General features: G+C 50.7%; 1 protein-coding gene across 3 annotated transcripts in view; it reads left to right on the forward strand.

Moving 5' to 3' along the window:
- ATP2A3 (ATPase sarcoplasmic/endoplasmic reticulum Ca2+ transporting 3) overlaps window positions 1-11,569 on the forward strand; it is a 53,400-nt gene extending 41,831 nt beyond the window's left edge. For 2 of the 3 annotated variants that reach the window (XM_061470388.1, XM_061470389.1), the window contains exons 20-22: window positions 494-611; window positions 2,370-2,442; window positions 6,303-11,569. In XM_061470388.1, coding sequence (XP_061326372.1) covers window positions 494-611; window positions 2,370-2,442; window positions 6,303-6,378 — 267 coding nt within the window. In that variant the 3' untranslated portion in view covers window positions 6,379-11,569. The remainder of the gene's footprint in view (window positions 1-493; window positions 612-2,369; window positions 2,443-6,302) is intronic. The other variant, XM_061470390.1, reaches the window with a different exon arrangement.
- The last annotated feature ends 4,601 nt before the right edge of the window (window positions 11,570-16,170 follow it).

A 16,170-nucleotide genomic window follows, 5' to 3' on the forward strand; every position in this document is an offset into this window, starting at 1 on the left:
TTGCCCCAGAGAGCTTTTACCCTAAGTCAGAAGCTCTCTGTATAGGTAATGTAAAGGGGTGCAAATACCTCCAGAAGGTGGTTCAGCCTCTTCCAGAGGCATCACCCCCTTTGCAGTCCAAGGCTGGTGATGCCTTGGTTGATGCCTGAGGGTGCTTAAGATGAAGCGTGTCACTGTGCCCAGGCGGTTGCATTGTCTGTTATGCCCTGCTGAGCCGCTGTGAGCACATGAACATACAGTCCTAGCTTGTTCCTCACTTTACCCATCTGCAGGAGAGGCCATTTTTGATTCATCTCTTGGCCAAGAGCCACCTTGGGATCATGACAGACCTCGAAGAAATCCTGCTTTTTGGGTTGTCTGGATCCTCTGTCCTTGTAATCCCTCCTAGAGAGGAATGACCCCCTCTCAGCCTGTGCCATACAACAACCTGACCCTTAACTAAAAACCCCCACCTCCTTCCCTACTGACATGTGCAATCCTTTGCATCTTGCAGCTCATCTTCCAGGTAACCCCCCTGAGCTGGCCACAGTGGGTGGTTGTAATGAAAATCTCCCTGCCTGTTATCCTGCTGGATGAAGGACTCAAGTACCTTTCCCGCAACCACCTGGATGGTGAGCATGGTCTGCAGCACACTGGGTTATGCTTTGCTTGGGGTTCGTGGTGACTTCATGCTTACCTCTTCTGCTCGTGTGGTGTCTGCTACTGCATATTCATCTCCCTTTGCTGTGAAAAAGGGACTTCTTCTCTTACCCCCTTTCCTGCCTGGCAGAGCAGTTGGTACTTACATCAGCTTGAAATACTCCCTTAGGAGCTGGAGCACTAGATAAATCTGCCATGTGTGTTTATTCAGCTCCTCTTGAAACTGGGAACTGATCCCTTCAAACAACAAATCAAACACAGGTTTCTAACAGGAATCCCTCCTTCCCTCCCCCAGCCTTCCGCCATCCTTGTCTTGTGTTTGCTACTTCTATGTTAAGATCAGTTGAGAACTTAACACCTTATAAACTGGTTTTAATGGAGCTGCCCTTTGCCAGCACCTCAGGATTCAGCCCATGGCATGCACAGAGGAGAAGCAGCTCCTGTGACGCAGGGGCAGCGGTTCCTGTGTGCTCCCAGGCTCCGCGCTTTAAATCACAGCATGTGCTTGGGCAGCCCTCCAAAGAGATGGTATCATCTCTCATCCCTTGCAAAAGATGTTGCTGTAGGTAATATCTCGGTGCTCTTTCCCCTCTCCAGAGGGGAATAAAACAGGTTTTATTCATTCTTTAGGGTATGCTTACCCTGACAGTGATAGCAGGGAGAAGAAGGGCAGGAGAAACACTGCCCTTGCACGGGGAAGATGCAGTGGCTCTGGAAGGCAGATGAATAACCTGATGGACTAGATGTCCGGCCACAGCATCACCTTGCTCAAACCTTTTTCACCCCCTAGCAAACCTCTTTTTTTACCTTCACCCTTTAATAATGAGCCAGGAAAACTGTGCAAAGCCACTCTTGCCTTTCAGGGCTGAAGGCAGGTCCATCCAGCCCTGGCAGGGAGGGATATGGGGCATTGTAAGAGCTCTGTTTGGTGTCTCATGGAGCAGAACCATGCAAAAAGTTGGAAATACGGGATGGGGAATTACTGCAAGTAGGAGATGATTGTAAACTGGCCACCACCCTTCCCATCAGTGGGCCACAGCTCACATCAGCCTTCCTTTCTGTGGCAAGCTGGTGCATAACTGCAGTGATTGCTCAGAGGAGCCTTCGCTGAGACGTGGAGGTGCAACTGTCACAGACTGAGGTGTTTTGCATCACCCAGGTCTGGTTTATCATGTGATTACCAGCCTTTAGCAACAACTTCATGGCACTGCTCTGGGCTGGGGTGTAGGAGAACTGCTTAATTCCTGGCTGTTGCATCCCATGCATGCCCCCAGTGTTTGCTTCACCATCTGTGATCTGGGGATGAGTCTTTCTCCCACACTTTGCATTTGTCTATAAAAACTCAGTGTTGTTGGAGGACGGGCTTTTCTTTGGCTCTGCCAGCACAGCTTGAGCACAGCGGGGTTTCTGGCAGGCAGATGATCCTTTCTGGTCCCATAATATGAGCTCACTGTTTCCTCCTCTGATACCATGTTCCCAGCATGAGCTGCCCTCATCCCCATGGCCATGATGCCGCTGATTCTCACAGGTCGCTCTGTATCTCATCCAGCAAAGGTTTCCCGTGCAGCTATTCAATCATGGCTAAGGGCAAAATGACATTTAAAGCATCACATTTGAAAGAAATAATTGAAATCTGCATCTGCCAAATTCCTCTGGGCTTTGAAAAGCAAACAGAAAACAAGGTCCAAAAGCCACTTTTAAGTGTGGTGTTGTGATTTTTTTTTTGCCAGGCATTCTCAGGACAGTAAGACACAAGTGGAGCGGGGAGCACCAGTTGAAAACCTGCAGGACTTCAGAGCAAGGGTTGGCTTTCTTATGTGTTCATCCCTGAGTGCTGTATCCCTGTGCTTCCTCCAAAGTCTTGCTTATGTATGGTGGGAATCTGCTTGGAACGTGGGTGAATGTGGCTTGGAAAACCAGCAAATACCAGAACCCAGGGACCCTGTACCCAGACAGGATCTCCTTTCCCTCCATGGTTTGCCTCAAAATAAGGTCTAAAAAGCCCATGAAGCAGCTTGATCCTATGGCAGTTTTGCCCAGGGGCCAGGCACCCACTTGGTGTCCGCAAGGCAATGCTTGGGGTTGGTCCTCCACGTGGGACCTTCTGAGGGATGGCCAAGGGTGTTCAGTTGAGGGATGCCAATGTATAGCTGTGAGCTGTGCTGATTCAGGTTTTGCATGGAAAAGTTTCTCCTTTGATCAGATTTAGATAAGTTGTGTTTCCATTGTGCTGGATTTTCATTGTCCTTGAAGTGGCAGAAAGCTGCGGCTCTTCAGTTTTCACCCTGGTCTCAGTGCTTTACATTCCTCTCCCCATCACCCCAGTCATTTCCAGCCTCTTATCTTGCATGCTTTGCATGTATTGCTGCCTTCATCCATCTCTGGCCACTCTGAGGTTTCTGCTGTCTTAGTTTTGGGACACAATGTGAGTGTGGAACAGCAGTTGAAAGGGCATGGCTGAACTAGGCTGGCTCAGTGCAAGCCACAGATGTTCTGGTCAGGAGCATGGAGATGTTCTCCAGGGGTCTGTCACACATGCTGGCAGGCTCAGAAGGGCTGACCCCCCTCAAGGACCTCTTGCACTAATACTTCTAACATTTGTCATGCTCTGTGCATTGAAATGTGTTGTTCCTTCTGAGCCCCATGGTGTGCAGGAGGCAGGTTTCCAGGCATCTGTGCCAAGACCTTGCATGAGTCTCTTTTCTGAGTGGTTCTCAAAAGATGCCAAACCCACACAAGACACTGAGCTAACGCCGGTGCTTGTGTATCTACATGCACCATCAGCCTGCTGCCATGGCCACCCCACTCCCCTCCTTCCTTCCTGCACCATCCCTGGTCCTCCTCATCTTCACCATCTCAGAGCAAACCCATCACAGGCATCAGTGGTGGCACTCTGGTATCTTCACTTGTTTTCAGGCCCTGCCTGGCTCCTTGGACTTCACCGTCCTTACCTGTGCCATGGGAAAAGCAGGGGCACGACAAGAAGCAGATGCTTCCTGCCACACAACTGCCTGGGCAGCAGCAGTGTCCCTGAAAATGGGGTTTTGATGCAGAGTCGTTGTCAGCTTTATGCTGTAACCTCCTCCCAGAGGAGGGCAGCTGGCAGCGGTGGCTGTATGGTGACAGCTGCATCCCGCTCCCTGCCAAGGCCAGCTGGGGCTCCGCATCCCTCCGGGACAGCCCACAATGTGCAGGGACCACAGTCTGTGTGTCCCATCACAAAACCCCTTCAGCACATAGAGAAGAGGAACTGCTCCCCTTCATCTGCCCCACGCACCACACCTGGGGATGAGAGCACCCCCCAAAACTCCCATGGGAGTGCAGTGCTGCAGCCACCCGCTTTCCCTGCGCCAGAGGCAGGCGCATCCCTCTTCCCGGAGCGGCAGAGAGCCGCAGCCTGTGGCCATGGCCTGCCCTTGTAGGGTAATCTCTGCGTGGAGCTACCTTGGCTGGGTGCTGGCGTCAGGGGAGGAATGCGTCCCCATGGGCCAAGTCGTTTGCTTGAGCTATGGGATGCTCGGAAGGAGAGTGGCAGCTGCACCTTTCAGTGCTGGAATCTCCCCAGGCAGGATCATACAGCTCTGCTGCCTTGCTTTTTTACTATTCTTCGTGTTTTCCCCTCGCTCCTGTGTTTTGTATGTGTGCCACGCTTTAGAAATGGGAGAGGGAAGGTGTTGGAGTTGCTGCCCTGGTATTGCGAAGGGATGGCAGGAGGATTTCCCTTTTGGTCCTCTCCCAGGGTCTGGGCTGAGCCCTGGTGCTGTGGGGCAGATGTGCAGTTCTCAGAGCTATGAGGGCTGCAGCATTTCCTTTGGAGGGCAGTGATCCAGGCTGGTGGCTGGAGCCTGAATCCCTTCAGCATCGCGTTCTACAGGAACCTGTTAAGAGGGTCAAAGGCAATAAGGAAAAACCTCCCCAAAAGCCTTGTCTGTCCCTGTGGGGAGCAGATTCTGTAGCACATGAGCTTGTGTTGTTGGGTTGCAAGTTTTCAAGAGCTGAAGGGCTGTGACACCCCTGAGAATTTGATGTGAGGTAGGGTTCAGGTGGATCACAACCATCTGCGACCATCACAGCCGTCTGCAACCATCACACCTGCAAATGGGTCCCCGCATCCCCGATACTCTCGTCACCAGTGTGTGGAGACGAGAGCCACACTGGCATGTAGGGACCTGCGTCCTATTAAAGCTCCAGGGGTGCCAGTTCTCATGGAAAGACCCAACTTCCTCTGTGCCAGGGCATGCTTAGAGGCATGAGAGTGACATTCTGAAGAGCATCTACTGTGGTTAAAGGCTCGCTGTTGGTGCTGGAGCTGTGTCCCCATCCTGCCCCTGCCCACCATACAGCACAGCCACAGTGTGAGCTCTCAGGGAAGCAAATAACCACCTGCCTGTCACCAGGTGGGGACTGTTCAGCTCCTGGAGTTGCTAAAGAGACACCCTTCAACACAGAGGAGATTAATTTTGATGACTGCAGTGAGGTTTAATACACTGTGGTCGCCAGCATCCCTGCGACCAAATAGCATCCAGAGGGATGCAACCGTTGCAGCAATCAGTTCTATCTCAGGACACGAGGGCTGTGCTCTCCAGCCAGCACTGGAAGGAGACTTTGGCTGAAGTTGCACAAAAGCTGTTTTCCCTCTTCTCTCTGCCCTGTTATTTATTAATTCCCCTGGAAGCCTGTTGGCATCAGGCTTGGCAGCAGGCGTGGAGCCTCGCTGGTAACCCCAGGCAGGACCCCTATTTATCAAGAGCACAGTAAAGGCGCTGCTCTGCGAGATGTGTTTGGTGATGTGTGCAGTGATGAAAGACAGAGAAATATGGTCGAAAGATTCATGATAAGTGATTTTTTTTCTAACTCTTCTCAGAAAGTGCTGCCTTGTGGGTATTTTTTAAAGGAAAAAAGTCTATTCCGGGCAGACAGAGCTGCCCACAGGGTCTTTCCCAGTCCTGGGCTGAAGAGTAGCCACTGCGTCAGGGCAGGGGACACTGCTGTCAACTGCTTGAAAACTGCAGATCTAATTGGTGCGAGTCAAGCCCTGGCAGGGATTTCAGAGCTGCTCACACTGAGCTCAAGCTGAGCACTGTAGCTTTCCTTCCGGCCATGTGTTGGTTGTTGCCTTCTATCCATCAGTAGGGTGGGAGAAGAGAGGAGGGCAGCCCTGAGGCTGGGACAGTGAGTGACACAAGGAGATTGGTCCTTGCTAGTTCTTCTGCAGATATATATGGATGTAAATACATCTAAAATATATCTACTGGGTGTAAGTGGTGCTAGCCCATGGAACAGTATCCATCTATCCTGCTGCAGTAGGGATTGGTGGTGGGATGCAGTGAGCTTCCCCCTCTCTGCACTGCTTGCTTCCCTGGGTGCTGCCTGATGCTCTTGTTAGGAGCAGTACGAGGGATCTCTGCCTGCTCTCCTTCCTGCTGTTCCTCCCTGCCTGGCTCTGACCCGTCCCTCTTCCTGCCTTCATAAGTGTGCCAAGCCCTTCCTCACCTGGGGACTGGCATCCTCCTCCTTGTGCAGCCCAAGCAGGTGGGGCAGCTCATAGAGATGGGATGCCAGCTCCCTTCTGGGACCAACCTTAATAACAAAACGAGGGAGCCGGGTTGGTTTTGAAGCCTTACCGATACTTTTTCTCCTTTTCTCGTTGTCCTTCACTTTAGGAGAAGAGCACAAGAAATGAACGACACGAAGGAAACGCTCCTCACTAAAGGATCCCTCGCTTGTAACTCGGACTGAAGCCTTGCATGTGTGCCCCTCGCTAGAGACCAGCAGGACATGCATGTGTCCGACTACCAGACAAATGCGGGTGAATCGTCGAAAAGAAAAATCCTGATTTTGTTTTGTTCTGTAGCTTTCTTTTTCCTGTACATAGGAGTGCAGTTACTGGGCAGCTGGTGTAGGGTTTGGGGACGGAGCTGTGCAGACCTGGGTCATCATAACACGGTTCCTTGGGAGTTTGTTCCTGCAGAATTTGAGGCCCTCTTTCCAATTCTCACCCTGCTGCGGTGAGCTCAGGCCGAGGTGCCCTTCATGGGAGATTGAGGGGGGAACCCGGGGTTTTAGGTGATACACTGAGTGTGGATGGGAGGCTGCATCCCCCATCGGGGTGGCATGCAGAAGGGCAGCTCCTGGAGTTGGGAAGGGTAGGGCAGGGAGGCGAGATGGCCATGGGTTGGGATCACTGCCCCTCGATGGTGTCCGTGGTGTCGGTGGGTGCTGTGTTCAGCTCCAGTGGCCACAGTGCCTGCAGGCTGCAGCAGGTCCACATCACTTCGCAGTGTGACCAGTGGTGGTGTGGATCTCGTGGACGTGTGTGTTTCTATGTCGAGATAGGGTGCATGTCTTGGAAGGTGAAGTTTTCCCTATTTATCACGCTGTCCTGTTTGATCCCTGTGTTGTAGAAAGCCCCACACCTTCTCAGGCTTATCTGACACCAAAGCATGATGTAGTCTTGTCTATTCTCCCCTGTCCAGCATCTTGTGAGATCCCAGCTGCACTGTTTAAACTGTAGCCCTCTTTCTCATAGGGGCAATTATTTAAAGCAAGGCATGTTCCATCCCTGGAAGTGTTCAAGACCAGGCTGGACAGGGCCTTGAGCTACCTAGTCTAGTATGAGGTGTCTCTGCCCATGGCAGGGGGTTGGAACTGGGTGATCTTAAGGTCCTTTCCAACCCAAACCATTCTATGATGCTATGGGGATGACTGACTGTGCATTCCTCATGTCTACTGCTTCCTCCTGGTCATATTTTCTTTCCTCAGATGATTTTTAACTGTTTCCTTAGCAGGAGTAGTGCTTAAATCCTTAGGAGCACATCTATGAGTTCTTGTTCTCTGCTTTTGGAAAGCATCCCTGTCTTGCACAGGGCATCCTTGACACCAGTGATCCGCCTTCGAGACAGGAATGAATGTATGCTTGTACATAATGTAGTTCTTCTCTGTGAGCAGTGTTTGTCATGGCATCCCTTTTTATAAGGCACCGACTATATTTTATCCTCTCGGGGCTTCTCTGCAGCAGGAGCGACACAGGCTGCAGTGAGAGTTTGTGGATCAGGAATGGATTTTGGGATCCAGTAAGTTGATCTTTCTCCATTGAGCTGGAGAAAGAGATAGTGGGGAGCTGATAGCTGAGAAGCTGATAGTGGGTGATTTCTTCTCCAGATCTCCAAATCTTCCCTTCTGTTTTCCTGATGTTCCCTTATGATCTGTCCTGATGATATTTAGTTAGCCAGACCCTTTCCTTTCTCTTAATTCCAGCAGCAGCACTAGAGCCAGGGTTTTACATAGCATTTGGCTCCTTTGCTGTTGGCTTTTTTCTTTCACTTTTTGCCTCTTGAGAGCTTCCAGTGCTTTGCTGTTCCTCTTTCACTTGGGCAAGAGCTACTTTTCCTCTGTACAGTAGGTGCCAAATATCATCCCTCCTTTCCTTTCTCCATCACCAGCATTGAAGATGAGCAGAGCCCCCAGACCAATGGGAATGTACAGAATTGTTATACTACTGAGCTGATTTTATTGTACAGAAAACCTTGCATGAAATGTCGTTACTGTATTTAATATATAATGTATTCAAGGAATTTTAATATGGAGCTCTTTAAAAAGATCTTTATAGATACTCTGTGGTTAGAAGATTGTTGCTGATTTTTAATATTATTATACTTTGTCTTGAAGAAAGTTTTATTTTTCAAATGTGTTCTGTCTAATGGATTTAATTGGTGATCCCATGGGGCTACCAGTTCCTCCTTAAAGATTTCCACCATGGATGAGACTCACCCTGGTGCAGAGAACCAGGGCATGACCCAGGTACTGATTAAACCTTCAAAACAGGGCTTTAGTAAGACTAAGGCTATAGATGTGTGATTTGCCCTTCCCCACAAGGGTGGAATTCACCTTTTTAGAGCATGTCTGTGCAGGGAAAGAACCAGTGGGAATTTAAACCAGTACCAACTCAGTGACTTCAGAACAAATTGCTTCTGTGTTTCCCTGAGGCTGAAAACCAGTTTGGGAGTGGCTGGACTGGATTCAGAGCATCCCAGCCCCATTCATAGGGTCCTGCAGGGCTTTCAGGTGCCCATTGGCATCTCCCTGGGATATGGTGGTCTCAGTCCATTGTGCCTGCAGGGACTTGCTTGGTCCATCTCTTCTGTATTGCACCTCCTGAGTTACACCGGTTTCCCTGGGCTTAAGGTCTTGTGTAGGATTATTAATTTTACCCAAGCATGTATTTGTGTGGAGGAGTTCCTTGTGTAAAGGTCCCCCTAATAAATACTGAGTAATGGATGGGAGTCTCTAATACAAAGAAACCTAAAAGGGGAAACAAAAATGAAACAAGAGTTCTGCTTCAGAGCAGAGATGAAAGAGTGAAATCCTAACTTGCTTACACATTCCTGCTGGTAACTTTTGTGTGCTCTCACCTGACAGCAGAGAGCTGGAGGAATCGGGCATCCTTCTGAACCCGCTAACAGAGCAGCCATTTGAAGAGATGCTGAGTTTGTTACCTTGTTGTTGGCAGAGATGCCAAGCTGCTGCTGTTTTGTCGTTGATGGAGGTGCCAGGCTGCTGCAAGCCTGGGCAGCGTCAGTCTCTTGGTGCAGTCGTTGGGTTCCAATGGTGAGTTCCCAAACCCCAAGCCATCGCTGGCAAGCAACCAGAGCTGTGTCCCAGCCAAAGGCTGCTTCTTTCCAGCAGCAAACTGCATTTGCCTGTGTATTGTAAAATACCTGGGAAATAGTGCAGGAAACCTCTGCTAAGGCTCAGGAGGCATCCCCCTTGCTAACAGGGAGCATTTTGACACATCCCCATTTCCCATTCGGAAGGGTTGACCACATCTCTCTTTTCCCCCCGTCCTTTAATTACTTGGAATACAGTTTCACTCCATACTTTTTGATTACAGAGGCTTATAGTTCAAGTACTTTAATGAAATAGGAAAATAGATCTAATTGTTTTCCCTTTATGCTTCAATGAAGGGTCAGGATAAATCACGGAGTAGTTATTTATTGCATGTATGCCACCAGCAGCATGCTGGGCTATTTTACAGGCTGGAGCATGTTCTTGTGCAGACTTGGAGATCCCAGAGCTGAGACCATTGCTTTGGGATCAGGTCTTGTGTCTTACCAAGGCATCTGACTGTGTGCAATACAAGGGACATAAACACTGGGTGGCTGTTTTGCCCAAGAGCTAGTTAAAGCAGCTTAGAGACAAAGCCTCCAGGACCCTTGCTTTTTTTACACCAGAGTTTAGGAATTACTTCCTTTTTAGTCTTATTTTGATAGTGCTGCCTGGAATATTCAAAGTTTTTAAACAAAACTTAGGGTTTTCCAACAAGACCTTTAGCATTGATGGGCTGTTGTGACACATCCTCCGCATGCAAGAAGCAGCAATGCAAGATGCATGGTGGAGGACACACCATGATGGCAGCGTGTGGTTGTCCGTGTGCACTTTAAACTCCTTTCTCAGGGGCTAGGCACTGTGCTGGGTTACAGCCAAGGCAGGAAGCAATGGTCCCATGTCCCTGGGTCAGCTTTGGGCAGCAGCAGTGGAAAGTCTTTTGTGCTGTTTTGGGACATCATGTCATTGTGGCCAGTCACTGGATGAGCTTTTCTCCCTGTGTGATCCTATCAGGAGGCACATTGGGAAAGGGAAAAAAGAGATGCTCCTCAGAGCAAAACAGTGTTGCATCCTATGTTTTGTTTCTCTCATGTGGCCACTGCACAGCTCAGGGTCTGGATGAGGTTTTTTATGTGTATGTTTCAGACTTTGGCACTGTGAAGTTGTTGTATGTGTGTTTCTGATGTTCTGCTCAGCCAAGGCTGGATGGTACCACCAGGCACTGGAGAAGTCAGGAGGGGCTGGGGGACTTCATTCCTTAAGAGGATCAAATCTGGCACTGAGCCGGAGTCTCTGCTCACAGTGTGGATGGCAGAAGTAGCCAGAGGAGCAACAGGAAAGCTCAGCAGCAATTTTGGGTCACTCTTTTGCAGGTCAGGTTGATAGTGCTGATTCCCAGGTGAGTCCTGCTCCACCAAAACTCATCAAAGAATTGCTGTGCAAGGGCTCAGGCTAATGCTGTCCCGACTGGTGGAGATGTTCCTGAGGTTCAGTGACCGGGGCATCACATCAAACACACAGGGGTCCCCAGTGCCAGCTCCTAAGACTTGTGATTTTTGGTCCATACCTTGTATAAATGACGCCAGAGATTCAGTTGTCCCTGTTCAGTCCTACCTGGCCTTTTCCCCCCACGCTTCTGAAGTGGCAATTTCTGGCAGGGCTTCTCCCTGGAGAGGAGACAGCCCATCCTTTGGGGATGAAGGAGAAAGGCTTCACCCTGTGCAGAGGCTGCGTGGCACAGTTCGGGTTAGGGTTTGCAGGGCTGCAGTGAGGAAGGCAAATTGTGCTCCACGGACCTGTCCTGTTGGTGTCATTCAGCTTTCGGTATGAGAGGGGCATTAAATGAGCCTGAATCTGTGTGAGCCTGGAGTGATGAGGACATGGGTACCGCTGGCTGGTGTCCGATGTGGGTCAGTTTGGGTGCTTGGGACCAAGAGGAGGTCCTTAGCTGCCAGTGGCCTTGGTCTGGGAATACGCTGAATTTATATATGTGAGATGCCTGAACAGCCAAATCTAGAAATCTCTGAGTTTGTGCTTCGTAGCGAAAGGTAAATCATTGTGTCTTGGGGATGGGGTGGGAGGGTGTTATTTGAGGGGTGAAACTGAAAGAAACAGCTTTCCTATTTTATTACACGAGAGATATTTTTCCACTAAATTACCACTTCCTAAACTGTGTCCTGTGTCCGACTGTAAATACCCAGGTGTGCCATGAAGGCGTGGGAAGGTTCCTCGTGGTCACATCCGTACGATCCACTCTGTTCACACAATATCGGGCTGATTTGTTTTATACTCATAAAATTACAGAAATAAAAGCAATTTTACTGGACGTCTCTGGGGGTTTATGTTGGGTTTTCTTTGTTGTTTTATGAATTATTTGGTTTTTGCCTTTCTTTGTGGCCCATTTGGGGGACGTTTGGGAGCCCATGGAGCTGTACGGGAGTGCCTGAGGGCATTCTTCAGCCGTAAAAGGAGCTGTGCTCACCAGAACAGGATTTCTTGTGGCTTTTCAGAGCAGCCAAACTAGAAATGGAGCTGAGCTTGTCTCTGGCATGGGACAAAGGCGAAATGGAAGGAGTGGCATGATATGACTGTTGGGAATTCTTTAAAGTACCAGCTAATTTGCTCTCAGGGCACAAGAATACAAATAACAGTGCTAATTTTGACTGGATCCAGAATAGTCCTCACCTTATCTCCCCCAGCTGAGAGAGGTTTAAATAAGCCCTGCAATGACCTCCATAAGAAATAATTATGAAATAAGTAATAATTAAATAACTTGGCCTCCTCTGGGGGTGGCACTGGGCCTCCAGGCTGTGTGTTTCCATCTCCACATCGCCCAGAGCTCTGCCCATGGTCACGTTTTGAGTGGAAAATCCTGATGCAACAGCAGGTTGTGTTTTGGAGCAAATCTGGGTTCATGGTAACATATGCTCATGGTGTGCTTTTGCTAGGAGGTAGCCCTATGTGCCCCTTCCCAATGGTACAAGCAGGAGAAAGGGGCTGCATAGGGTAGCCCAAAACCTTTGTAACCCAAAGGGGGTTACAGAAAGGGATGTGGGATACACAGGCAAGTGTGAATATTGGTAAAAGGCCATTGCTTGGCCTCTTCTTGAGCTGGGCTCCAGTGCTGGTGCATGATGCTTACCACAGCCATGGCAGTGGTGATCCTCTACCGGCCGCTCCTGAGGATGCAGCGCTGTCTCAGCACGTAGCAGTGAAGGTAAAACCCCTCCACATTCCCCATCTGATGGTTCATTGCTCCCTGGACCACTGGGCACCATCACCACTGGGGCCATGCATTCAGAAAACGGATGTTACCCCCAAAACCCCACCCCAGTGCTCCCTGTACCCCATGGCACTGTTCAGCTGCCCCGCAGGATGTGCCTGCCGTGCTCCCAGCAGATGCGATGGGCAGCCCCAGCATCGCAGGTTTATGTGTTTGCTTTGGCGTTGGCTGAACCACAGCCGAGGTATTTCCAGGGTGACGTGTTGCTGCAGCAACAAGGGATGGAAATGCTGCTGCTGTGGGGTGAGTACCACCAAAAACATCTGCCTGCGCCGGGCTGTCGCAGCGCGGGCCGGGCACAGAGCGGAGCCAGCGCTGCTGGGAAGGAGCGAAGAGAGGTCAAGGACAAGTTAAAATTGGAAAGAAAACTGAACATGCTGTTTTGTAGGACCTTGCTTGCTCTCATCTGCCAATGTTTTTCCACACTCCCCTTCCCATCGCCAGCGGGGCAGCGTGAGCATCTCCTTTGGCTCACGGGGGCTGTGGTGGCCAAAGAGCCACTTAACTTTCAGGGGCTCTTTTTGGCAACCTCAACCACAGCAGGTCCCCTTCACACCCGTCCTCATATTTCAAGTCTCCTTGCCACCGTGGTGTTCCTCCCATCCGCAGCTTTGCAGCGTGCTGCACGTTTTTGTGCTGAAATTCAGAGCTCGGTGTTGGACGCTGCCAAGCATGAGTCTGGGTTGTGTAATGAGCTTCGTCTATTATAGTTGTGATTTCCCCCTCCCCCAAGGAGGTTTTGGAGCCATCTCTGAGGGCTTGGAAAGACCTGGGAGCATTTATACCTACCACAGCTTCACTTTCCTGGGTGCGGGAGGGCTCAAGCCCCAGGCAGATGCTTTCAGACCACCCTCTTTGTGCTCCTCCATCCTCTGGCTCTGGGTCCCAGCAAGGATGCCCTCGCATTTCCAAATGCCTCATTTAAAAACGCCATTTTTTGCATTTTTCTCTTGACAGCCCCAAGCAGAGGTTGAGTTTGTTGAAGGGGCAGGGGGAGGAGCTGCATTTGCAGCCATGGATGGAGCCCTGCGCTAGCCCTGCGTAGCGCTGCCAAGGATCCCTCGGTGGGTCACCAGCCCTTGATGCCCTTGGGTCTGACCCAGCTGGAGCTGAAGGAGATGCCGGATGAGGCCAACCCGGTGCTGGGGACCAGGCAGTGCCAGCTGACTCAGGAGAGCATTTGGGCAAACAGGTCCTGGGGCTTTGCAACCCTGGGCACTAACACAGAGGCTTTAGGGCCTCATTTGCTGTTGCTGCTTCCACTTTCCCATAGGCAGCAGAGCAAGATGGGCTGATTCCCTTATCTCTGCCTGGTTTTGCCCTCTGTGCCCCCATGTTGTCCCACTCCCACCCTGTTTGGTCCCACATTTGCATGCTGCTCGGGTCCAGCCCAGCTCAGCGCTCTCTGTGCCCAGGACATGCTGCAGCTGATCTCAAGCTGCTGCTGCTGCTCCTCCAGCAGCATCCTCAGTGTTGGCACTGAGCGCACCCCCAGGGGGCTTGAAAGTGACCAAGAGATGCAAAGTTGTTCAGAGGAAATGACTGTGGGTGTATCGACAGCATCCTACAAGCTTGTATCTGCAGGACCCCAGCAGCCCCAGGGTCACAGTTGCTGTGCAGGGGGTTGCACCAGACACAGTATAAAAATGCTGATAGAAGCATCTTTTTCCACTAATTCTATTTTTCATTTACGTGTTACAACAATATATTTATTAACACCACAGGTGATTGCAAACAGAAAGAGCTGGCATCAGGACAGCCCAGTGCCTGAGCTGCAGCAGCATCACACCCCATGAACTCAGCATCTCCTGGCAGGTAATGTCACAGAGCCCAAGCAGAGCACTTCCCCACAGTAACCACATGGTTAGCATGCTGTTACTGCTGCTGTGTGGTAGCGTGGTAGCATGTGAAGCCACTATGGTTTTTTCTCAACATTTGGGTGCCATGGCCAAGAGAGTGCCCGTGTCAGGTGCTAATAGCAGCCAAGAGAAGACCTAGGCCCCATGGGTGCTCCTGTGCTGGGGTCTCCTGCTCCCCACATCACCACAGACACACCCGTGGGGTCCAGCCCCGCTCACCAGCTGCAACGTGGCTCCAAGAGGTACTATAATGGGAGATGCATATTATCTCCCAATGGAAAGTATTTTAGCTAAATCCATGCTATAACCATTTTATTGACTCCAAGTACCAGAGTGAAGGTTAGAAGTGACTCTTTTACAAGTCATTTTGCTGTTAAATTTAGCTGTCCTATTTTCATTATCCCCATGGCTTTGGCAAGGGTGAGCAGCCTTCCCTAAAAGGCCTCGTTTCATACAGTAAGTTATTTGCTTCTCTCCTGACAGATATCTAAGCTTATAAGGTTTGTCTGCTCTGCTCAATAGCAGTATCAGCCTTCAATCTTATATGATTAGCATCAGCATTTCATATTTGCCTTTGGCTCCCCATTTGACAGCTTTCCACGTTGCTGAGGCCTGGGGCATTGGGATGTCATGTCACTTGCAAAGTGGGATCATCTGATTTTGATTCCCAAGCTTCATGGTACACCCAAAAGATGGTTCATCAGTTTTTCCCCCTATTTTCCCTATTGCCCAACAAAGATAATTGATTTGTTCCATTCATTTTGTGGTTGTCAAGTCCGTAAAATACTGAGTTGAAAGGTCAATATGATGCTCAGTGATGGGCAATTGAACACGGGAGGTGATGATGTTAAATATTCCAGAAGGGACATTTATCCCAGCAGGTTAAACTTTTCCATATTTCCAATAACATTTCCCCCTGCAGAGAGGGACCTTGTGTCAGACTCGATGGCTGCAGACACCAGTGCATCCTTCAAAGTCACGGGAAGCAGCAGATGAACTGGGACTCATGGGATGGATTCTTGTCCTTCTGGGGAGTGCTGAAGCTTCTGGGCTCCGGGCTTTTGGGGCAAAACTTTCTGTTTCCTCCAGAAACAGCCCTCCTCAGCCCAGTGCTCCCCAGCAAAGAGCGCACCCCTGTGAGGCTACCCGCAAAGCTTCCCACTGCAATGATGTTGCCCCCCAGATTTCAGTCTGGCACACAGAAATCCAGCTCCTTTCTCAGTGCTATCCCCTTGAAGCAGTGCCTGCACCACCCTGCTGAGCATCTCTCGCTGTGACCCGGCCCTGCTCAAGGCTCAGGAAATGCTGGGAATACTGAAAATGCTTCCAAACGTGCCCAGCCCAGCCCCTGGGATCCAGCCAAGCCCCAGCCAGGGAGCCCCACTGCGGGAAGGGGCTTTGGCTCCGCGTTGCTGGGCTGGGGCTTCTGTGCCCCCTCCCTCCCCTTTCCCAACCCTTTTACTGGGGCAGCCCTTGGGGGACGGAGGAGGACATGGGTTAGGGACATAAACAGGAGACCCACAGCCTGAGGTGGCTGCCGGGGCAGGAAAGATGATACCCTCTCCCAGGACCTCCTTCATCTCCACCATCCCATGGTTGCCTTGTGGTCCCTGCTTGCCTCGAGCCCTGCCTGTAGCCCCTCCATCCCCAGGGATGGACCCTGCCCGGATGAGGGTGCATCCCCCATGGTCGGATAGCTCTGTCCCTGTGGCATGTGGTTGCCCTGCACCCTCCCGCACCCTGTCCCACCCCCAGGCCATGTAGGGCACCCAGCCCAGAGCTTAT

Source organism: Pezoporus flaviventris, unplaced genomic scaffold (assembly GCF_033815535.1).
Source record: "Pezoporus flaviventris isolate CSIRO_AGI_PZ_B2104156 unplaced genomic scaffold, CSIRO_AGI_Pfla_v1 ptg000063l, whole genome shotgun sequence".
Taxonomy (NCBI): Eukaryota; Metazoa; Chordata; class Aves; order Psittaciformes; family Psittacidae; genus Pezoporus; species Pezoporus flaviventris.